This window comes from Heptranchias perlo, chromosome 12 (genome assembly GCF_035084215.1).
Source record: "Heptranchias perlo isolate sHepPer1 chromosome 12, sHepPer1.hap1, whole genome shotgun sequence".
Taxonomy (NCBI): domain Eukaryota; kingdom Metazoa; phylum Chordata; class Chondrichthyes; order Hexanchiformes; family Hexanchidae; genus Heptranchias; species Heptranchias perlo.
The window spans coordinates 73,577,455-73,602,626 of NC_090336.1; the positions used below are offsets into that span (position 1 = coordinate 73,577,455).

A 25,172-nucleotide genomic window follows, 5' to 3' on the forward strand; every position below is an offset into this window, starting at 1 on the left:
TTGGTGGACTGTTGATGAGCTGTTGGTGAACTGTTGGTGGACTGTTGGTGGACTGTTGGTGGACTGTTGGTGAACTGTTGGTGGACTGTTGGTGAACTGTTGGTGAACTGTTGGTGAACTGTTGGTGGACTGTTGGTGAACTGTTGGTGGACTGTTGGTGAACTGTTGGTGGACTGTTGGTGGACTGTTGGTGGAATGTTGGTGGACTGTTGGTGGTCTGTTGATGAACTGTTGGTGGACTGTTGGTGGTCTGTTGAGGAACTGTTGGTGAACTGTTGGTGAACGTTTGGTGGACTGTTGGTGAACTGTTGGTGGACTGTTGGTGGACTGTTGGTGGACTCTCGGTGAACTGTTGGTGGACTGTTGGTGGACTGTTGGTTGACTCTTGGTGAACTGTTGGTGGACTGTTGGTGAACTGTGAGTGGACTGTTGGTGGACGGTTGGTGGACTGTTGCTGAACTGTTGGTGGACTGTTGGTGGACTGTTGGTGGACTGTTGATGAACGGTTGGTGAACTGTTGGTCGACTGTTGGTGGACTGTTGGTGAACTGTTGATGAGCTGTTGGTGGACTGTTGGTCGACTTTTGGTGGACTGTTGGTGGACTGTTGGTGAACTGTTGATGAACTGTTGGTGAACTGTTGGTGGACTGTTGGTGGACTGTTGGTGGACTGTTGATGAGCTGTTGATGAGCTGTTGATGAGCTGTTGGTGGACTGTTGGTGAACTGTTGGTGAACTGTTGGTGGACTTTTGGTGGGCTGTTGGTGGACTGTTGGTGGACTGTTCATGAACTGTTGGTGGACTGTTGGTGGACTGTTGGTGTGCTATCGGTGGACTGTTGGTGGACTGTTCATGAACTGTTGGTGGACTGTTGGTGAACTCTTGGTGAACTGTTGGTGAACTGTTGGTGGACTGTTGGTGGACTGTTGGTGGACTGTTGATGGACTGTTGGTGGGCTGTTGGTGGACTGTTGGTGGACTGTTGGTGGACTGTTCATGAACTGTTGGTGGACTGTTGGTGGACTGTTGGTGAACTGTTGGTGAACTGTTGGTGGACTATTGGTGGACTGTTGGTGGACTGTTGATGGACTGTTGGTGGACTGTTGGTGGACTGTTGGTGAACTGTTGGTGGACTATTGGTGGACTGTTCGTGGATTGTTGATGGATTGTTGGTGGACTGTTGGTGGGCTGTTGGTGAACTGTTGGTGAACTGTTGCTGGGCCATTCGTGGGCTGTTGGTGGACTGTTGATGGGCTGTTGGTGGACTGTTGGTGGACTGTTGGTGAGCTGTTGGTGAACTGTTGGTGAACTGTTGGTGGCCTGTTGGTGAACTGTTGATGAGCTGTTGGTGGACTGTTGGTGAACTGTTGGCGAACTATTGGTGGGCCATTCGTGGACAGTTGGTGGACTGTTGGTGGACTGTTGGTGAACTGTTTATGGACTGTTGGTAAGCTTTTGGTGAACTGTTGGTGAACTGTTGGTGCGCCATTGGTGAACTGTTGGTGGACTGTTGGTGGACTGTTGGTGAACTGTTGGTGGACTGTAGGTGAACTGTTGGTGAACTGTTGCTGGGCTGTTTGTGAACTGTTGGTGAACTGTTGATGAGCTGTTGGTGAGCTGTTGGTGGACTGTTGATGAGCTGTTGGTGAACTGTTGGTGGGCTGTTGGTGGGCTGTTGGTGGACTGTTGATGAGCTGTTGGTGAGCTGTTGGTGGACTGTTGGTGGACTGTTGGTGGACTTTTGGTGAACTGTTGGTGGGCTGTTGATGAGCTGTTGGTGAACTGTTGGTGGACTGTTGGTGAACTGTTGGTGAGCTGTTGGTGGACTGTTGGTGGACTGTTGGTGGACTGTTGGTGGGCTGTTAGTGGGCTGTTGGTGGACTGTTGGTGGACTGTTGGTGGACTGTTGGTGAACTGTTGGTGGGCTGTTAGTGGGCTGTTGGTGGACTGTTGGTGGACTGTTGGTGGACTGTTGGTGAACTGTTGGTGAGCTGTTGGTGGACTGTTGGTGGACTGTTGGTGGACTGTTGGTGAACTGTTGGTGAGCTGTTTGTGGACTGTTGGTGGACTGTTGGTGAACTGTTGGTGGGCTGTTGGTTGACTCTTGGTGAACTGTTGGTGGACTGTTGGTGAACTGTGAGTGGACTGTTGGTGGACGGTTGGTGGACTGTTGGTGAACTGTTGGTGGACTGTTGGTGGACTGTTGGTGGACTGTTGATGAACGGTTGGTGAACTGTTGGTCGACTGTTGGTGGACTGTTGGTGAACTGTTGATGAGCTGTTGGTGGACTGTTGATCGACTGTTGGTGGACTGTTGGTGGACTGTTGGTGAACTGTTGGTGGACTGTTGGTGGACTGTTGGTGGACTGTTGGTGGACTGTTGGTGGACTGTTGATGAGCTGTTGATGAGCTGTTGATGAGCTGTTGGTGGACTGTTGGTGAACTGTTGGTGGACTGTTGGTGGACTGTTGATGAGCTGTTGATGAGCTGTTGGTGGACTGTTGGTGAACTGTTGGTGAACTGTTGGTGGACTTTTGGTGGGCTGTTGGTGGACTGTTGGTGGACTGTTCATGAACTGTTGGTGGACTGTTGGTGGACTGTTGGTGAGCTGTCGGTGGACTGTTGCTGGAGTGTTCATGAACTGTTGGTGGACTGTTGGTGAACTCTTGGTGAACTTTTGGTGAACTGTTGGTGGACTGTTGGTGGACTGTTGGTGGACTGTTGATGGACTGTTGGTGGGCTGTTGGTGGACTGTTGGTGGACTGTTCATGAACTGTTGGTGGACTGTTGGTGGACTGTTGGTGAACTGTTGGTGAACTGTTGATGGAATATTGGTGGACTGTTGGTGGACTGTTGATGGACTGTTGGTGGACTGTTGGTGGGCTGTTGGTGGACTGTTGGTGAACTGTTGGTGAACTGTTGGTGGACTATTGGTGGACTGTTCGTGGATTGTTGATGGACTGTTGGTGGACTGTTGGTGGGCTGTTGGTGAACTGTTGGTGAACTGTTGCTGGGCCATTCGTGGGCTGTTGGTGGACTGTTGATGGGCTGTTGGTGGACTGTTGGTGGACTGTTGGTGAGCTGTTGGTGAACTGTTGGTGAACTGTTGGTGGCCTGTTGGTGAACTGTTGATGAGCTGTTGGTGGACTGTTGGTGAACTGTTGGCGAACTATTGGTGGGCCATTCGTGGACTGTTGGTGGACTGTTGGTGGACTGTTGGTGAACTGTTTATGGACTGTTGGTAAGCTTTTTGTGAACTGTTGGTGAACTGTTGGTGCGCCATTGGTGAACTGTTGGTGGACTGTTGGTGGACTGTTGGTGAACTGTTGGTGGACTGTAGGTGAACTGTTGGTGAACTGTTGCTGGGCTGTTTGTGAACTGTTGGTGAACTGTTGATGAGCTGTTGGTGAGCTGTTGGTGGACTGTTGATGAGCTGTTGGTGAACTGTTGGTGGGCTGTTGGTGGGCTGTTGGTGGACTGTTGATGAGCTGTTGGTGAGCTGTTGGTGGACTGTTGGTGGACTGTTGGTGGACTTTTGGTGAACTGTTGGTGGGCTGTTGATGAGCTGTTGGTGAACTGTTGGTGGACTGTTGGTGAACTGTTGGTGAGCTGTTGGTGGACTGTTGGTGGACTGTTGGTGGGCTGTTAGTGGGCTGTTGGTGGACTGTTGGTGGACTGTTGGTAAACTGTGGGTGGGCTGTTAGTGGGCTGTTGGTGGACTGTTGGTGGACTGTTGGTGGACTGTTGGTGAACTGTTGGTGGGCTGTTAGTGGGCTGTTGGTGGACTGTTGGTGGACTGTTGGTGGACTGTTGGTGAACTGTTGGTGAGCTGTTGGTGGACTGTTGGTGGACTGTTGGTGGACTGTTGGTGAACTGTTGGTGAGCTGTTGGTGGACTGTTGGTGGACTGTTGGTGAACTGTTGGTGGGCTGTTGGTAAACTGTTGGTGGGCTGTTAGTGGGCTGTTGGTGGACTGTTGGTGGACTGTTGGTGGACTGTTGGTGAGCTGTTGGTGGTCTGTTGGTGGACTGTTTGAGGGCTGTTGGTGGTCTGTTGGTGGGTTGTTGGTGGGCTGTTGGTGAACTGTTGGTGGGCTGTTGGTGGGCTGTTGGTGGACTGTTGGTGGACTGTTGGTGAACTGTTGATGAGCTGTTGGTGAGCTGTTGGTGGGCTGCTGGTGGACTGTTGGTGGACTGTTGATGAGCTGTTGGTGGACTGTTGGTGGACTGTTGGTGGACTGTTGGTGGGCTGTTGGTGGTCTGTTGGTGGACTGTTGGTGGACTGTTGGTGGACTGTTGGTGGGCTGTTGGTGGACTGTTGGTGGACTGTTGGTGAGCTGTTGGTGGGCTGTTGGTGGACTGTTGGTGAACTGTTGATGAGCTGTTGGTGAGGTGTTGGTGGGCTCTTGGTGGACTGTTGGTGGACTGTTGGTGGACTGTTGGTGGACTGTTGGTGGGCTGTTGGTGGACTGTTTGTGGACTGTTGATGAGCTGTTGGTGGACTGTTGGTGGACTGTTGGTGGGCTGTTGGTGGACTGTTGATGGACTGTTGGTGAGCTGTTGGTGGTCTGTTGGTGGACTGTTGGTGGGCTGTTGGTGGACTGTTATTGGACTGTTGGTGAGCTGTTGGTGGGCTGTTGGTGGACTGTTGGTGGACTGTTGATGAGCTGTTGGTGGACTTTTGGTGGACTGTTGGTGGACTGTTGGTGGACTGTTGGTGAGCTGTTGGTGGGCTGTTGGTGGACTGTTGGTGGACTGTTGATGAGCTGTTGGTGGACTGTTGGTGGACTGTTGGTGGACTGTTGGTGGACTGTTGGTGAACTTTTGGTGGGCTGTTGGTAAACTGTTGGTGGACTGTTGATGAGCTGTTGGTGGGCTTTTGGTGGGCTGTTGGTGGACTGTTGGTGGACTGTTGGTGAGCTGTTGGTGGGCTGTTGGTGGACTGTTGGTGGACTGTTGATGAGCTGTTGGTGGACTGTTGGTGGACTGTTGATGGGCTGTTGGTGGACTGTTGGTGGACTGTTGGTGAGCTGTTGGTGGGCTGTTGGTGGACTGTTGGTGGACTGTTGATGAGCTGTTGGTGGGCTGTTGGTAAACTGTTGGTGGACTGTTGGTGGACTGTTGGTGAACTGTTGGTGGACTGTTGGTGAACTGTTGGTGGTCTGTTGGTGGACTGTTGGTGGACTGTTGATGAGCTGTTGGTGGACTGTTGGTGGACTGTTGGTGGGCTGTTGGTGGACTGTTGGTGGACTGTTGGTGAGCTGTTGGTGGGCTGTTGGTGGACTGTTGGTGGACTGTTGATGAGCTGTTGGTGGGCTGTTGGTAAACTGTTGGTGGACTGTTGATGAGCTGTTGGTGAACTTTTGGTGGGCTGTTGGTGGACTGTTGGTGGACTGTTGGTGAACTGTTGGTGGACTGTTGGTGGACTGTTGGTGGACTGTTTGTGGACTGTTGGTGGACTGTTGGTGGACTGTTGATGAGCTGTTGGTGGACTGTTGGTGGACTGTTGATGGACTGTTGGTGAGCTGTTGGTGGACTGTTGGTGGACTGTTGGTGGACTGTTGGTGAACTGTTGGTGGGCTGTTGGTGGACTGTTGGTGGACTGTTGATGATCTGTTGGTGGACTGTTGGTGGACTGTTGGTAGACTGTTGGTGAGATGTTGGTGGACTGTTGGTGAACTGTTGATGAGCTGTTGGTGAAGTGTTGGTGGGCTTTTGCTGGACTGTTGGTGGACTGTTGATGAGCTGTTGGTGGACTGTTGGTGGACTGTTGGTGGGCTGTTGATGGACTGTTGGTGGACTGTTGATGAGCTGTTGGTGAGGTGTTGGTGGGCTGTTGATGGACTGTTGGTGAACTGTTGATGAGCTGTTGGTGAGGTGTTGGTGGGCTGTTGGTGGACTGTTGGTGGACTGTTGGTGAGCTGTTGATGAGCTGTTGGTGAGGTGTTGGTGGGCTGTTGGTGGACTGTTGGTGGACTGTTGGTGAGCTGTTGGTGAGCTGTTGGTGGGCTGTTGATGGACTGTTGGTGGACTGTTGGTGAGCTGTTGGTGGGCTGTTGGTGGACTTTTGGTGAACTGTTGATGAGCTGTTGGTGAGGTGTTGGTGGGCTGTTGGTGGACTGTTGGTGGACTGTTGATGAACTGTTGCTGGACTGTTGTTGGGCTGTTGGTGGACTGTTGGTGGACTGTTGGTGAGCTGTTGGTGGGCTGTTGGTGGACTGTTGGTGGACTGTTGATGAGCTGTTGGTGGACTGTTGGTGGACTGTTGGTGGGCTGTTGGTGGACTGTTGGTGGACTGTTGGTGAGCTGTTGGTAGGCTGTTGGTGGACTGTTGGTGGACTGTTGATGAGCTGTTGGTGGGCTGTTGGTAAACTGTTGGTGGACTGTTGATGAGCTGTTGGTGAACTTTTGGTGGGCTGTTGGTGGACTGTTTGTGGACTGTTGGTGAACTGTTGGTGGACTGTTGGTGGACTGTTGGTGGACTGTTTGTGGACTGTTGGTGGACTGTTGGTGAACTGTTGGTGGGCTGTTGGTAAACTGTTGGTGGACTGTTGATGAGCTGTTGGTGAACTGTTGGTGGGCTGTTGGTGGGCTGTTGGTGGACTGTTGGTGGACTGTTGGTGAACTGTTGGTGGACTGTTGGTGAACTGTTGGTGAACTGTTGGTGGGCTGTTGGTGGGCTGTTGGTGAACTGTTGGTGGACTGTTGGTGAACTGTTGGTGGTCTGTTGGTGGACTGTTGATGAGCTGTTGGTGGACTGTTGGTGGACTGTTGATGGACTGTTGGTGAGCTGTTGGTGGACTGTTGGTGGACTGTTGGTGGACTGTTGGTGAACTGTTGGCGGGCTGTTGGTGGACTGTTGGTGGACTGTTGATGATCTGTTGGTGGACTGTTGGTGGACTGTTGGTAGACTGTTGGTGAGCTGTTGGTGGACTGTTGGTGAACTGTTGATGAGCTGTTGGTGAGGTGTTGGTGGGCTGTTCGTGGACTGTTGGTGGACTGTTGATGAGCTGTTGGTGGACTGTTGGTGGACTGTTGGTGGGCTGTTGATGGACTGTTGGTGGACTGTTGATGAGCTGTTGGTGAGGTGTTGGTGGGCTGTTGATGGTCTGTTGGTGAACTGTTGATGAGCTGTTGGTGAGGTGTTGGTGGGCTGTTGGTGGACTGTTGGTGGACTGTTGGTGAGCTGTTGATGAGCTGTTGGTGAGGTGTTGGTGGGCTGTTGGTGGACTGTTGGTGGACTGTTGGTGAGCTGTTGGTGAGCTGTTGGTGGGCTGTTGATGGACTGTTGGTGGACTGTTGGTGAGCTGTTGGTGGGCTGTTGTTGGGCTGTTGGTGGACTGTTGGTGGACTGTTGGTGAGCTGTTGGTGGACTGTTGATGAGCTGTTGCTGGACTGTTGTTGGGCTGTTGGTGGACTGTTGGTGGACTGTTGGTGAGCTGTTGGTGGGCTGTTGGTGGACTGTTGGTGGACTGTTGATGAGCTGTTGATGGACTGTTGGTGGACTGTTGGTGGACTGTTGGTGAGCTGTTGGTGGACTGTTGGTGGACTGTTGTTGGACTGTTGATGAACTGTTAGTGGACTGTTGATGAGCTGTTGGTGGACTGTTGGTGTGCTGTTGGTGGACTGTTGGTGAGCTTTTGGTGGACTGTTGGTGGACTGTTGGTGGACTGTTGGTGGGCTGTTGGTGGACTGTTGGTGGACTGTTGGTGGTCTGTTGGTGGACTGTTGATGAGCTGTTGGTGGACTGTTGGTGGACTGTTGATGGACTGTTGGTGAGCTGTTGGTGGACTGTTGGTGGACTGTTGGTGAACTGTTGGTGGGCTGTTGGTGGACTGTTGGTGGACTGTTGATGATCTGTTGGTGGACTGTTGGTGGACTGTTGGTAGACTGTTGGTGAGCTGTTGGTGGACTGTTGGTGAACTGTTGATGAGCTGTTGGTGAGGTGTTGGTGGGCTGTTGGTGGACTGTTGGTGGACTGTTGATGAGCTGTTGGTGGACTGTTGGTGGACTGTTGGTGGGCTGTTGATGGACTGTTGGTGGACTGTTGATGAGCTGTTGGTGAGGTGTTGGTGGGCTGTTGATGGACTGTTGGTGAACTGTTGATGAGCTGTTGGTGAGGTGTTGGTGGGCTGTTGGTGGACTGTTGGTGGACTGTTGGTGAGCTGTTGATGAGCTGTTGGTGAGGTGTTGTTGGGCTGTTGGTGGACTGTTGGTGGACTGTTGGTGAGCTGTTGGTGAGCTGTTGGTGGGCTGTTGATGGACTGTTGGTGGACTGTTGGTGAGCTGTTGGTGGGCTGTTGGTGGACTGTTGGTGAACTGTTGATGAGCTTTTGGTGAGGTGTTGGTGGGCTGTTGGTGGACTGTTGGTGGACTGTTGATGAGCTGTTGCTGGACTGTTGTTGGGCTGTTGGTGGACTGTTGGTGGACTGTTGGTGACCTGTTGGTGGGCTGTTGGTGGACTGTTGGTGGACTGTTGATGAGCTGTTGGTGGACTGTTGGTGGACTGTTGGTGGACTGTTGGTGAGCTGTTGGTGGACTGTTGGTGGACTGTTGGTGGACTGTTGATGAACTGTTGGTGGACTGTTGATGAGCTGTTGGTGGACTGTTGGTGTACTGTTGGTGGACTGTTGGTGAGCTTTTGGTGGACTGTTGGTGGACTGTTGGTGGGCTGTTGGTGGACTGTTGGTGGACTGTTGGTGGACTGTTGGTGGGCTGTTGGTGACCTGTTGGTGGACCTTTGGTGAGCTGTTGGTGGACTGTTGGTGGACTGTTGGTGAGCTGTTGGTGGGCTGTTGGTGGACTGTTGGTGGACTGTTGGTGAGCTGTTGGTGGACTGTTGGTGGACTGTTGGTGAGCTGTTGGTGGGCTGTTTGTGGGCTGTTGATGAGCTGTTGGTGGGCTGTAGGTGGACTGTTGGTGAACTGTTGGTGGACTGTTGGTGGGCTGTTGATGAGCTGTTGGTGGGCTGTAGGTGGACTCTTGGTGAACTGTTGGTGGACTGTTGGCGGACTGTTGATGAGCTGTTGGTGGACTGTTGGTGGACTGTTGGTGGACTGTTGGTGGGCTGTTGATGAGCTGTCGGTGGGCTGTAGGTGGACTGTTGGTGAACTGTTGGTGGACTGTTGATGAGCTGTTGGTGGACTGTTGGTGGACTGTTGGTGGACTTTTGGTGGACTGTTGATGGACTGTTGATGAACTGTTGGTGGGCTGTTGATGAGCTGTTGGTGGGCTGCAGGTGGACTGTTGGTGGACTGTTGGTGAACTGTTGGTGGACTGTTGGTGGACTGTTGGTGGACTGTTGGTGAACTGTTGGTGGACTGTTGGTGGTCTGTTGATGGGCTGTTGGTGGACTGTTGGTGGACTGTTGGTGGACTGTTTGTGAACTGTTGGTGGTCTGTTGATGGGCTGTTGGTGGACTGTTGGTGGACTGTTGGTGGACTGTTGATGGACTGTTGATGAACTGTTGGTGGGCTGTTGATGAGCTGTTGGTGGGCTGCAGGTGGACTGTTGGTGAACTGTTGGTGAACTGTTGGTGGACTGTTGGTGGACTGTTGGTGGACTGTTGGTGGACTGTTGGTGAACTGTTGGTGGACTGTTGGTGGACTGTTGGTGGACTGTTGGTGAACTGTTGGTGAACTGTTGGTGGTCTGTTGATGGGCTGTTGGTGGACTGTTGGTGGACTGTTGGTGGACCGTTGGTGGACTGTTGGTGGACTGTTGGTGGACTGTTGGTGGTCTGTTGATGGGCTGTTGGTGGACTGTTGGTGGACTGTTGGTGGACCGTTGGTGGACTGTTGATGGACTGTTGGTGAACTGTTGGTGGTCTTTTGATGGGCTGTTGGTGGACTGTTGGTGTACTGTTGGTGGACTGTTGGTGAACTGTTGGTGGTCTGTTGATGGGCTGTTGGTGGACTGTTGGTGGACTGTTGGTGGACCGTTGGTGGACTGTTGATGGACTGTTGGTGGACTGTTGGTGGTCTGTTGATGGGCTGTTGGTGGACTGTTGGTGGACTGTTGGTGGACTGTTGGTGAACTGTTGGTGGTCTGTTGATGGGCTGTTGGTGGACTGTTGGTGGTCTGTTGATGGGCTGTTGGTGGGCTGCAGGTGGACTGTTGGTGAACTGTTGGTGGACTTTTGGTGGACTGTTGACCAGATATTCTGTTTTAGTGATATTATAGAGTCATAGAGTTATACAGCACGGATAGAGGCCCTTCGGCCCATCGTGTCCGCGCTGGCCATCAAGCCCTGTCTAATCTAATCCCATATTCCAGCATTTGGTCCGTAGCCTTGTATGCTATGGCATTTCAAGTGCTCATCCAAATGCTTCTTGAATGTTGTGAGGGTTCCTGCCTCCACATCCCTTTCAGGCAGTGAGTTCCAGACTCCAACCACCCTCTGGGTGAAAAAGTTCTTTCTCAAATCCCCTCTAAACCTCCCGCCTTTTACCTTGAATCTATGCCCCCTTGTTATAGAACCCTCAACGAAGGGAAAAAGCTCCTTAGTATCCATCCTATCTGTGCCCCTCATAATTTTGTACACCTCAATCATGTCCCCCCTCAGCCTCCTCTGCTCCAAGGAAAACTAACCCAATCTTCCCAGTCTCTCTTCATAGCTGAAGCGCTCCAGCCCTGGTAACATCCTGGTGAATCTCCTCTGCACCCTCTCCTAAGCGATCACATCCTTCCTGTAGTGTGGCGACCAGAACTGCACACAGTACTCCAGCTGTGGCCTAACCAGTGTTTTATGTTCGAGAAAATCACAGTCCCCCTGCCCTATTTCTATGTCTACATCGTCCTTCTCCATCTTGAAAACAGATGCAAAAAATTCATTTCGAACCCCTCCTACATCTGCCGGCTCCACACACAGATTGCCATTTTTGTCCCTAATGGGCCCTATTTTTTCCCTAGTCATCCTCTTACCCTTAATATACTTATAAAACATCTTAGGATTCTCCTTTATTTTGCTCGCCAGTGTTATTTCATGGCCCCTCCTTGATCTCCTAATTTCTTTTTTAAGTATCCCCCTGCACTTTTTGTACTCCTCTCGGGCTTCCTCCGTCTTTAGCCTTTTGTATCTGCCAAAAGCCCTCCTTTTTTTCCTGATCCATTCTCGTATATCCCCTGACATCCAAGGTTCCCTGGAGTTCTTGGAACCACCCTTGACCTTTACGGGAACATGTTGCCATTGTATGGTCTCAATCTCCCTTCTGAAAGACTCCCATTGCTCCGATGCGGATTTTCCTACAAGCAGCTGATCCCAGTCCATTTTGGCCAGATCCTGCCTTATCCTATTAAAATCGGCCTTCCCCCAATTTAGAACCTTTATTTCCGGCCCCTCCCTGTCCTTTTCCATGACCACCTTAAATCTCACCGAATTATGGTCACTGTCACCAAAGTGCTCACCTACCAACACTTCTTCCACTTGGCCGGCCACATTCCCTAGAATTAGGTCCAGTACCGCCCCCTCTCTTGTAGGACTTTCTACATGCTGGCTCAAAAAGCTCTCCTGGATGCACGTTAAGAATTTTGTACCCTCTAAGCCTTTTACACTCTGAGTATCCCAGTTAATATTGGGGAAGTTGAAATCCCCCACTATTATTACCCTATTATTTGCACAATTTTCTGAGATTTGCCTACATATCTGTTCCTCTATCTCCCCCTGACTGTTTGGGGGCCTATAGTACACTCCCATCAAAGTGCTTGCCCCCTTTTTGTTTTTAAGCTCCACCCATATGGCCTCATTAGAGGAACCTGCTAATATGTCATCCCTCCTTATGGCAGTAATTGATTCTTTAATTAATATTGCGACCCCCCCTCCTCTTATACCTCCCCCTCTGTCTCGCCTGAAGATTCTGTACCCCGGAATATTGAGCTGCCAGTCTTGCCCCTCCCTCAACCATGTCTCTGTGACAGCAACAATATCATACTCCCATGTGTTTATCAACACCTTCAGTTCATCCACCTTATTCGCAAGACTCCTTGCATTAAAATAGATGCCATCCAGCCTTGCCCTGTCTTCCAAGCTGACTTGTTTTTTTTTTGGTTGAGGAATAAATATTGGTGAGGACACCGGGGAGAACTTCCCTGCTCGTCTCTGAAATAATGGCCGTGGGATCTTTTACATCCACCTGAGAGGGCAGACGGGGCCTCGGGTTTAACGTCTCATCCGAAAGACGGCACCTCCGGCAGTGCAGCACCTCCCCCAGCACTGGCACCGGGAGTGTCGACCTGGATTATGGGCTCAAGTCTCTGGAACCCATGACCTTCTGACCCGCTGAGCCACGGCAGACACCATACTGATAGGACTGGATGTGAATAGAGACCCTGAATATCAGGGGACAAGTCAGCTCACGCTCCTCCCCGCAGCTGCTCAGAGCCGCATTGGGCGTGTTACCTTCCTAATCTCTCGGATCGAGGGAACGCAGAGAGGGCGGCCTCACAGAGCAGGTTGGTTATTACAAAGCCAACGCGTCGGTTTTTCTGTTTGGATCTTGTCGGAGTTGCTGCCAAATCTGTTCGTGATTTTGTCGTTAACTTTTTCTTTCAACGTAAGGAACGACTCCAGTCGTGCTGTCTGCCAGGAGGCCGTCGGGGAGCGAGGATCGAGTCCAGAGATCGAAGCACAGCTTCCAGAGGCCGCAGTAAGCCTGACGTTTCCTGATCCCCCCTTGTCAAAGCGCGGGAGATTAGGAGGGCGGGGGATCTGAGTGCGGAATCTTTCAAATACTTCATCCATGTTTGGAATATGGACCATCGTTTCCTGGAGGCTGCACTCTGAATTCCACAGGGACCAGAGCAGCTTATTTAATCCACTGATCTGTATCTGACCGAATACTTCAGCATGATCATTACCCAGTGATTCTCATCACTGCCTCTTACACTAACATCCCAAACACGGCCAAATACTTTAATGACTCAATGGTATGTCAAAACATAGTTAGAATCATACAGCACAGAAGGAGGCCATTCAGCCCCTCGTGCCTGTGCCGGCTCTTTGAAAGAGCTATCCAATTAGTCCCTCTTTTCCCCCAGAGCCCTGCAAATTTTCTCCCCTTCGAGTATTCATCCAATTCCCTTTTGAAAGTTATTATTGAATCTGCTTCCACCGCCCTTTCAGGCAGCGCGTTCCAGATCATCACAACTCGCTGCGTAAAATAAATTCCTCCTCATCTCCCCCTCTGGTTCATAGAATCATAGAATCATAGAAGTTTACAACATGGAAACAGGCCCTTCGGCCCAACATGTCCATGTCGCCCAGTTTATACCACTAAGCTAGTCCCAATTGCCTGCACTTGGCCCATATCCCTCTATACCCATCTTACCCATGTAACTGTCCAAATGCTTTACAAAAGACAAAATTGTACCCGCCTCTACTACTGCCTCTGGCAGCTCGTTCCAGACACTCACCACCCTTTGAGTGAAAGAATTGCCCCTCTGGACCCTTTTGTATCTCTCCCCTCTCACCTTAAATATATGCCCCCTCGTTATAGACTCCCCTACCTTTGGGAAAAGATTTTGACTATCTACCCTATCTATGCCCCTCATTATTTTATAGACTTCTATAAGATCACCCCTTAACCTCCTACTCTCCAGGGAAAAAAGTCTCAGTCTATCCAACCTCTCCCTATAAGTCAAACCATCAAGTCCCGGTAGCATCCTAGTAAATCTTTTCTGCACTCTTTCTAGTTTAATAATATCCTTTCAATAATGGGGTTCTCCTGCCAATTATCTTAAATTTACTTGGATTTTTTTTGCAGGCTGTTTATTGTAGCTGGAGAGGCAGTGTGTCCAGAGCCCTCCCATTAGCCTGAAGGTGGTGAACTCTCTCCTCCTGCAATCTATTGATTAACAAAGTGAGATCCGCAGCTCGAGAGTTGAGCTTGGCCTGGTGATGAAAGATGTGGCACATGTGCATCAAAGGATGAGTTTGGGATCTAAACCTTTTTTATGGTCCGTGCATCAAATTTGCTGCTACCCAGCCCAGTTATTGGATTGGATATCCTATTGCTAGGTGGATAGATTTTTTTTTCTTTCCTAAGGCTAAGCAGACGCCAAATTTTCATAGGCAGAGTTTTATGGACCCTGGAGAGGATGCTTTCATCCTAAGAGCAAGAGTTTCATGGGAAACCAACAAATGGGGCACCCACCATTTTTGTCTCACGTGAAAAGATTCTTTCTCACCAAGCAACTCATCATTGCCTGTCTGAGGAGACAAGGAAGAGACATACTTGCTCTCGAGGCAGTACAAAGAAGGTTCACTCGGTTAATCCCGGGGATGAGGGGGCGGACATATGAGGAGAGGTTGAGTAGATTGGGACTCTACTCATTGGAGTTCAGAAGATTGAGAGGCGATCTTATTGAAACATATAAGATTGTGAAGGGGCTTGATCGGGTGGATGCGGTAAGGATGTTCCCAAGGATGGGTGAAACTAGAACGAGGGGGCATAATCTTAGAATAAGGGGCTGCTCTTTCAAAACTGAGATGAGGAGAAACTTCTTCACTCAGAGGGTAGTAGGTCTGTGGAATTTGCTGCCCCAGGAAGCTGTGGAAGCTACATCATTAAATAAATTCAAAACAGAAATAGACAGTTTCCTAGAAGTAAAGGGAATTAGGGGTTACGGGGAGCGGGCAGGAAATTGGACATGAATTTAGATTTGAGGTTAGGATCAGATCAGCCATGATCTTATTGAATGGCGGAGCAGGCTCGAGGGGTCGATTGGCCTACTCCTGCTCCTATTTCTTATGTTCTTATGTTCTTATTTGCTGGTAGACCTTTGCTAGCCTGGCCATTGAGTCTTCTGGAAGTGGGCCTGGTTTGGTCTGGCTCTCTCTATGTCTTCCTCGCTCTCTGGTTTGTGCTTTTCACCTCCTTTTGGCCACATGATCAGACCATAAACCTTGCAGTACGGGGAACACAGGAACAGGAGGAGGTCATTCACCCCCACGAGCCTGTTCCTCCATTCAATTAGATCATGGCTGATCTGTATCTCAACTCCCATCTACCCGCCTTGGTTCCATTACCCTTAATCCCCTTACCCAACGAAAACGTAAATATCTCAGTTTTGACATTTTCAATTGACCCCCAGACTCAACAGCTTTTTGGGGGGAGAGAGTTCCAGATTTCCACCCCCCCTTTGTGTGAAGAAATGCTTCCTGACATCACCCCTGAACGGCCTGGCTCTAATTTTAAGGTTCTGCCCCCTTGTTCTGGATTCCCCCCACCCCAGAGGAAATAGTTCCTCCCTATCTACCCTATCGAATCCTTTAATCATCTTAAACACCTCAATTAGATCACCCCTTGATCTCCTATACTCGGGGGAGTGGATAGTTTCCTGCTACTCCGCAGAACTATGCAGTACATAGGAATTGCTAGACGGAAGAAGACCATCTAATTCGTCTTCCATCACCCTGGTAGCCACATTGATAATGGAGTTATTGACAAGGTAGAGTTCTGAAGGTGCCTGAAGAACCAAAGAGAGGACACTTGACAATCTTATTCCCATTACCGGTAAATTCTGTTTATTTAAACTGGAATGTGAAGTCTGGAGTATTTCTCCAGTCAGGGTTCCTCGGTCTTCAAACAACGTGTTTTGAGCTGAGTTTGACAGGCGTTCCCTTTTATATACACACAGCGATCAGAAGACAAAGGCTCAGCCCAGTGCTCCTCTCTCCGAACATTGTTAAGCCGTTTTACCTTGCCCGGGTTTGACTCCTCCTGCCGTTTGGTTGGCTCTCTGACTCGCAGTCCGCACTGCATCGTACCCCCTGCGATGCCCACCCTGCCGGAGGAGGAAGAGGGCACTGAGCACCAGGACAGGACGCAGGGCTCTCCGGCGAGTGTAAGGAAATTGCACAATCGCACCTGTGTTTTCTTCAATAACGAAGGTCGGTATTTTCTACCGACACAAAGTTCCAGTGTTGTCTCCCGGCTTGTGTGTGTGTGTAGATATCACAAGAGAACAGCCGGGTGATTATCTGGATAGGAAATGGGCTGAGATTAGAAGGATAAGGACAGAGAGAGAGAGAGAGAGAGAGAGATAAAGGGCGGGGAGGGAGAGGGGGTGGATTTTAACTCCCGGGAGGGGAAGCGGCCTGAAGAGCAGCCAGCCTGTCTGGGAGTGGCAGCGGGAGGCCCCACTGATCTGAACGGCCAGACCTCATTAACATGCCAATGGCCGACTGCCCAATCAAAGCAGATGGGCCCAAGTTAATTACGGGGGGGAGGGGGTACTTTTTGAAGTGTAGCCCCTGTTGTAAAGTAGGAAACGTGGCAGCCAGTTTGCGCACAGCAAGATCCCACAAACAGTGAAGTGATAATGACCAGGTAATCTGTATTTTTTAGTGATGTTGGCTGAGGGATAAATATTGGCCCAGGACACCGGGGAGAACTCCCCCCTGCTCTTCTTCGAATAGTGCCATGGGATCTTTCACATCCGCCTGAAAGGGCAGACAGGACATTAGTTTGGCCTCTCATCCCACAGTGCAGCACTCCCTCGGTACCACACCGGAGTGTCAGCCTGGATTACGTGCTCAGGTCTTTGGAGTGGGCCTTGAACCCATGACCTTCTGACCCAGGTGAGAGTGACTGCTTGACCTTCTGACCTAGGTGAGAGTGAACCCATGACCTTCTGACCTAGGTGAGAGTGAACCCATGACCTTCTGACCTAGGTGAGAGTGAAGCCATGATCTTCTGACCCTAGGTGGGAGCGAACCCATGACCTTCTGACCTAGGTGAGAGTGAACCCATGACCTTCTGACCTAGGTGAGAGTGAACCCATGACCTTCTGACCTAGGTGAGAGTGAACCCATGACCTTCTGACCCTAGGTGAGAGCGAACCCATGACCTTCTGACCCAAGGTGAGAGTGAACCCATGACCTTCTGACCCAGGTGAGAGCGAACCCATGACCTTCTGACCCTAGGTGAGAGCGAACCCATGACCTTCTGACCCTAGGTGAGAGCGAACCCATGACCTTCTGACCCTAGGTGAGAGCGAACCCATGACCTTCTGACCCTAGGTGAGAGCGAACCCATGACCTTCTGACCCAGGTGAGACTGCTACCAGTGAGCCAAGGTTGACACTAGGTTATGGTTTGCAATAACTTTTATGTTATAATTTGAACACTTTTGTACCAAATATACTTTACAAACTTTCCCTCCCTCCAACACATGTGTGTGATGTGCACGGGGAGAAGGCCATATATCATTGGAAATTGGTTTATCAGTTTGTCAGTTCCAAGTCTGATCACCAGGTTTCAAAGCTCAGCCAAGCCACATCTAAACTGCACACTTGCTTTGACAATGTGCTGGCCTAGTACAAACACTCATTACTCATCAGCCAGCTACCTTAGCCCAGCGAACACACGGAGAGACTCTTTGAGAAGGACGATGGCCAATGTATGCCGGGTTCAACAGCCAGTAGTGGGACTGTACTAAAATAAGAACACAGTTGGAGCAGTAAGGGTCAATTTACACCAGAGTTTTTTTTTAATTCGTTCATGGGATGTGGGCATCGCTGGCGAGGCCGGCATTTATTGCCCATCCCTAACTGCCCCTTGAGAAGGTGGTGGTGAGCCGCCTTCTTGAACCGCTGCAGTCCGTGTGGTGAAGGTTCTCCCACAGTGCTGTTAGGAAGGGAGTTCCAGGATTCTGACCCAGCGACGATGAAGGAACGGCCGATATACTTCCAAGTCGGGATGGTGTGTGACTTGGAGGGGAACGTGCAGGTGGTGGTGTTCCCATGTGCCTGCTGCCCATGTCCTTCTAGGTGGTAGAGGTCGCGGGTTTGGGAGGTGCTGTCGAAGAAGCCTTGGTGAGTTGCTGTAGTGCATCCTGTGGATGGTACACACTGCAGCCACAGTGCGCCGGTGGTGAAGGGAGTGAATGTTTAGGGTGGTGGATGGGGTGCCAATCAAGCGGGCTGCTTTGTCCTGGATGGTGTCGAGCTTCTTGAGTGTTGTTGGAGCTGCACTCATCCAGGCAAGTGGAGAGTATTCCATCACACTCCTGACTTGTGCCTTGTAGATGGTGGAAAGGCTTTAGGGAGTCAGGAGGTGAGTCACTCACCGCAGAATACCCAGCCTCTGACCTGCTCTTGTAGCCACGGTATTTATATGGCTGGTCCAGTTAAGTTTCTGTTCAATGGTGACCCCCAGAATGTTGATGGTGGGGGATTCAGCGATGGTAATGCCGTTGAATGTCAAGGGGGGGTGGTTAGACTCTTTCCTGTTGGAGATGGTCATTGCCTGGCACTTATCTGGCACGAATGTTACTTGCCACTTATGAGCCCAAGCCTGGATGTTGTCCAGGTCTTGCTGCATGCGGGCTCGGACTGCTTCATTATCTGAGGGGTTGCGAATGGAACTGAACACTGTGCAATCATCAGCGAACATCCCCATTTCTGACCTTATGATGGAGGGAAGGTCATTGATGAAGCAGCTGAAGATGGTCTTACAGCATTACTGCTTTCAGGCTTTCTGGGTGACCATAAATATGTCAACCAAGTATTACTCTCAGGAAGCTGGGTAAGATTGCTTTCCCGATAGAATTCCCAACTTTCTAGACTGTTGTAAACAATTTTACAACACCAAGTTATAGTCCAACAATTTTTATTTGAAATCTACAAGCTTTCGGAGGCTTCCTTCCAGACTGTTATCAGTGAATGTGGATCAACACTGTGTACGGCAGTTCTTAAAGGGGAGATTGGTGCATGAGTACATACTTAGTTTAAAACATTGATACTTACCTTGTGGCATGTCCACACATCAGTCGGTCTCAAATCATTCTGACCCTTTTAGAGATGCCCCTGGCAAGGAGGAAATCCACAGTTCCTTCATTTTATAGAAAGAAACAACTTGCATTAACACAGCGCCTGTCACAACCCCAGGACGTCCCAGAGTGCAACACCACCAACGAAGTACGGTCACTGTTATGATGTGGGAAAACACAGCAGCCAATTTGTGCACAGCAAGATCCCACAAACAGCAATGTGATAACGATCAAATAATCTGTTTCAGTGATGCAGGTTGAGGGATAAATATTGGCCCCAGTGAAGAATTCCCCTGCTCTTTTTCAAATAGTGTATTGGGATTATTTAAATGCACCTGAGAGAGCAGATGGGGCCTCGGTTTGACATCTCATCTAAAAGACTCCGACAGTTCAGCGCTCCCTCAGTGCTGACCCTCCAACAGTGTAGAACTCCCTCAGTACTGTCCCTCCGACAGTGCGGCGCTCCCTCGCTACCGACCCTCCGACAGTGCGGCGCTCCCTCGGTACTGACCCTCCGACAGTGCGGCGTTCCCTCGGTACTGACCCTCTGACAATGCAGCGCTCCCTCGGTACTGACCCTCCGACAGTGCTGCTCTCCCTCAGTACTGCCCCTCCGACAGTGCGGCGCTCCCTCGGTACCGACCCTCCGACAGTGCGGCGCTCCCTCGGTACCGACCCTCCGACAGTGCGGCGCTCCCTCGGTACCGACCCTCCGACAGTGCCGCGCTCCCTCGGTACCGACCCTCCGACAGTGCGGCGCTCCCTCGGTACCGAACCTCCGACAGTGCGGCGCTCCCTCGGTACCGACCCTCCGACAGTGCGGCGCTCCCTCGGTACCGACCCTCCGACAGTGCGGCGCTCCCTCGGTACCGACCCTCCGACAGTGCGGCGCTCCCTCAGTACCGACCCTCCGACAGTGCGGCCCTCCCTCAGTACTGACCCTCCGACAGTGCGGCACTCCCTCAGTACTGACCCTCCGACAGTGCGGCACTCCCTCAGTACTGACTCTCCGACAGTGCGGCCCTCCCTCAGTACTGCATCGAAGCGTCAGCCTAGATTATGGGGCTCAAGTAAGTTTTAAACCCACAACCTTCTGACTCAGAGGCGAGTGTGCTGCCCACTGAGCCACAGCTGAGATTTTTGTTTCCTGTCAGGCTTGCTTTTTCTCATGCTCTCACATCCAGTCTTGCTGCTCCATCGATGGAGCACATTCACCAAGATTTTAATTGTCATTGTGATTCATTGACATTGAGCAGGGAATTCCTGTAAAGCATGTCCACTGGTCACTGGCGAGTTCCCAGAAAAAGGGATTTTCGCTTTAATTTGAAAAGTACAGTGCCACGGTTGTAAGGAGCAGGGAGAAGATTGGGGTGGATCAGGGATGGGATCGATCCGGGATGGGATGGATCTGGGATGGGGCGGATCCGGGATGGAATGGATCCGGGAAGGGGTGGATTTGGGATGGGATGGGTCAGGGATGGGATGGATCCAGGAAGGGGTGGATCCGGGATGGGATGGATCCGGGAAGGGGTGGATCCGGGAAGGGGTGGATCCGGGATAGGGTGGATGCGGGATGGGGTGGATCGGGGATGGGATGGATCAGGGATGGGATGGATCAGGAATGGGGTGGATCAGGGATGGAATGGATCGGGGATGGGATGGATCGGGGATGGGGTGGATCAGGAATGGGGTGGATCAGAGATGGGATGGATCGGGGATGGAATGGATCGGGGATGGGGTGGATCAGGGATGGGATGGATCGGGGATGGGATGGATCGGGGATGGGATGGTTCGGGGATGGGATGGATCAGGGATGGGGTGGATCAGGGATGGGATGGATCAGGAATGGGGTGGATCAGAGATGGGATGGTTCGGGGATGGGATGGATCAGGGATGGGGTGGATCAGGGATGGGATGGATCGGGGATGGGATGGATCGGGGATGGGGTGGATCAGGGATGGGATGGATCGGGGATGGGATGGATCGGGGATGGGATGGATCGGGGATGGGGTGGATCAGGGATGGGATGGATCGGGGATGGGATGGATCGGGGATGGGGTGGATCAGAGATGGGATGGTTCAGGGATGGGGTGGATCAGGGATGGGATGGATCGGGGATGGGATGGATCGGGGATGGGATGGATCAGGACTGGGGTGGATCAGGGATGGGATGGATCGGGGATGGGATGGATCCGGGATGGGATGGATCAGGGATGGGGTGGATCAGGGATGGGATGGATTAGGGATGGGATGGATCAGAGATGGGATGGATCAGGGATGGGATGGATCGGGGATGGGATGGATCTGGGATGGGATGGATCAGGGATGGGGTGGATCAGGGATGGGGTGGATCAGAGATGGGATGGATCAGGGATGGGGTGGATCGGGGATGAGATGGATCAGGGATGGGGTGGATCAGGAATGGGATGGATCAGGGATGGGGTGGATCAGGAATGGGATGGATCAGGAATGGGATGGATCGGGGATGGGATGGATCAGGGATGGGGTGGATCAGGAATGGGGTGGATCAGAGATGGGATGGATTGGGGATGGGATGGATCAGGGATGGGGTGGCTCGGGGATGGGGTGGATCAGGGATGGGATGGATCGGGGATCGGGTGGATCCGGGATGGGATGGATCAGGGATGGGATGGATCAGGGATGGGATGGTTCGGGGATGGGGTGGATCAGGGATGGGGTGGATCAGGGATGGGGTGGATCAGGGATGGGATGGATCAGGGATGGGATGGATCAGGAATGGGATGGATCAGGGATGGAATGGATCAGGGATGGGATGGTTCGGGGATGGGGTGGATCAGGGATGGGATGGATCAGGGATGGGATGGATCAGGGATGGGATGGATCAGGGATGGGATGGATCAGGGATGGGATGGACGCGGGATAGGATGGATGCGGAATGGGATGGATCGGAGATGGGGTGGATCAGGGATGGGATGGATCGGGGATGAGGTGGATCAGGGATGGGATGGATCAGGGATGGGGTGGATCGGGGATGGGATGGATCAGGAATGGGGTGGATCAGAGATGGGATGGTTCGGGGATGGGGTGGATCAGGGATGGGATGGATCAGGAATGGGGTGGATCAGGGATGGGGTGGATCAGGGATGGGATGGATCAGGAATGGGGTGGATCAGGGATGGGATGGATCGGGGATGGGATGGATCTGGGATGGGATGGATCAGGGATGGGGAGGATCGGGGATGGGATGGATCAGGGATGGGGTGGATCAGGAATGGGATGGATCAGGGATGGGGTGGATCAGGAATGGGGTGGATCAGAGATGGGATGGATCGGGGATGGGATGGATCAGGGATGGGGTGGATCAGGGATGGGATGGATCGGGGATGGGATGGATCGGGGATCGGGTGGAACCGGGATGGGATGGATCAGGGATGGGATGGTTCGGGGATGGGGTGGATCGGGGATGGGATGGATCAGGGATGGGATGGATCAGGGATGGGATGGATCCGGGATAGGATGGATCGGGGATGGGATGGATCAGGGATGGGATGGATCAGGGATTGGATGGATCAGGGATGGGGTGGATCCGGGATGGGGTGGATCGGGGATGGGATGGATCAGGGATGGGGTGGATGCGGGATTGGATGGATGCGGGATGGGATGGATCAGGGATGGGGTGGATGCGGGATGGGGTGGATCAGGGATGGGATGGATCAGGGATGGGATGGATCAGGGATGGGATGGATGCGGGATTGGATGGATGCGGGATGGGATGGATCAGGGATGGGGTGGATGCGGGATGGGGTGGATCAGGGATGGGGTGGATCAGGGATGGGATGGATCAGGGATGGGATGGATCCGGGATGGGGTGGATCGGGGATGGGATGGATCAGGGATGGGATGGATCAGGGATGGGATGGATGCGGGATTGGATGGATGCGGAATGGGATGGATGCGGGATGGGATGGATCAGGGATGGGGTGGATGCGGGATAGGATGGATGCGGAATGGGATGGATCAGGGATGGGGTGGATCAGGGATGGGATGGATCGGGGATGGGATGGATCGGGGATGGGGTGGATCGGGGATGGGGTGGATCGGGGATGGGATGGATCAGGGATGGGATGGACGCGGGATAGGATGGATGCGGAATGGGATGGATCGGAGATGGGGTGGATCAGGGATGGGATGGATCGGGGATGAGGTGGATCAGGGATGGGATGGATCAGGGATGGGGTGGATCGGGGATGGGATGGATCAGGAATGGGGTGGATCAGAGATGGGATGGTTCGGGGATGGGGTGGATCAGGGATGGGATGGATCAGGGATGGGATGGATCAGGAATGGGGTGGATCAGGGATGGGATGGATCAGGAATGGGGTGGATCAGGGATGGGATGGATCGGGGATGGGATGGATCTGGGATGGGATGGATCAGGGATGGGGAGGATCGGGGATGGGGTGGATCGGGGATGGGATGGATCATGGATGGGGTGGATCAGGGATGGGATGGATCACTGCCTCTTACACTAACATCCCAAACACGGCCAAATACTTTAATGACTCAATGGTATGTCAAAACATAGTTAGAATCATACAGCACAGAAGGAGGCCATTCAGCCCCTCGTGCCTGTGCCGGCTCTTTGAAAGAGCTATCCAATTAGTCCCTCTTTTCCCCCAGAGCCCTGAAAATTTTCTCCCCTTCGAGTATTTATCCAATTCCCTTTTGAAAGTTATTATTGAATCTGCTTCCACCGCCCTTTCAGCCAGAGCGTTCCAGATCATCACAACTCGCTGCGTAAAATAAATTCCTCCTCATCTCCCCCTCTCGTTCATAGAATCATAGAATCATAGACGTTTACAACATGGAAACAGGCCCTTCGGCCCAACATGTCCATGTCGCCCAGTTTATACCACTAAGCTAGTCCCAATTGCCTGCACTTGGCCCATATCCCTCTATACCCATCTTACCCATGTAACTGTCCAAATGCTTTTCAAAAGACAAAATTGTACCCGCCTCTACTGCTGCCTCTGGCAGCTCGTTCCAGACACTCACCACCCTTTGAGTGAAAAAATTGCCCCTCTGGACCCTTTTGTATCTCTCCCCTCTCACCTTAAATCTATGCCCCCTCGTTATAGACTCCCCTACCTTTGGGAAAAGATTTTGACTATCTACCTTATCTATGCCCCTCATTATTTTATAGACTTGGTATTCAACGGCATTACCATCACCGAATCCCCCACCATCAACATTCTGGGGGTCACCATTGACCAGAAACTTAACTGGACCAGCCATATAAATACCGTGGCTACAAGAGCAGGTCAGAGGCTGGGTATTCTGCGGTGAGTGACTCACCTCCTGACTCCCTAAAGCCTTTCCACCATCTACAAGGCACAAGTCAGGAGTGTGATGGAATACTCTCCACTTGCCTGGATGAGTGCAGCTCCAACAACACTCAAGAAGCTCGACACCATCCAGGACAAAGCAGCCCGCTTGATTGGCACCCCATCCACCACCCTAAACATTCACTCCCTTCACCACCGGCGCACTGTGGCTGCAGTGTGTACCATCCACAGGATGCACTGCAGCAACTCACCAAGGCTTCTTCGACAGCACCTCCCAACCCCGCGACCTCTACCACCTAGAAGGACATGGGCAGCAGGCACATGGGAACAACACCACCTGCACGTTCCCCTCCAAGTCACACGCCATCCCGACTTGGAAATATATGGGCCGTTCCTTCATCGTCGCTGGGTCAGAATCCTGGAACTCCCTTCCTAACAGCACTGTGGGAGAACCTTCACCACACGGACTGCAGCGGTTCAAGAAGGCGGCTCACCACCACCTTCTCAAGGGGCAATTAGGGATGGGCGATAAATGCCGGCCTCGCCAGCGACGCCCACATCCCATGAACGAGTAAAATAAAAAGCTAAGCTCTCGTGAGCAGGACCACTCTGACATCTCCTGTGTGAATGCTTACTGCGATAATTTTCACAAACCTCCATTGTCTCGAGCAATCTGAATTGACGCTACTTCTGAATTCTAATCCATATCACCAGCACATGGCTTCTCCGTACATTGTAATCACTTGTCAGCTAAACGCAACTTAACAATAACATTTTAATATAAATTATATGAAAATGCTTCTGTGGGCAAATAAGTCAGAAATCCTGAAACATGACAGTGACAGTTTAGCAGCTAAACCTGAGGTTCTATCCAACAGGGCTTCAGAGGTTCCCTTAGCTGGAGAGTTTTGAGTTATTGAGGGGGCAATAAGCGTTTGGCCACAAACCAGGCTTCTCAGAGTCAGCGAGAACACCGGAGAAGATACGAGGATTTTAATTTGAGATTCACAGAGATCGGAGATGATGAGTGAGAATAGTTTGCGTTCGTACTGTGTGATCAGGGAGATTCCATCACTACAGAA

At 51.7% G+C, this 25,172-nt stretch overlaps 1 protein-coding gene across 1 annotated transcript in view; it reads left to right on the plus strand.

Moving 5' to 3' along the window:
• The window catches only part of mrvi1 (murine retrovirus integration site 1 homolog), a 191,478-nt gene that overhangs the window by 75,830 nt on the left and 90,476 nt on the right, over positions 1-25,172 (plus strand). Inside the window, exons 5-7 of the mRNA XM_067993604.1 lie at positions 12,550-12,637; positions 15,630-15,882; positions 18,381-18,519. Of these exons, the coding sequence (XP_067849705.1) occupies positions 12,550-12,637; positions 15,630-15,882; positions 18,381-18,519 (480 nt within the window). The remainder of the gene's footprint in view (positions 1-12,549; positions 12,638-15,629; positions 15,883-18,380; positions 18,520-25,172) is intronic.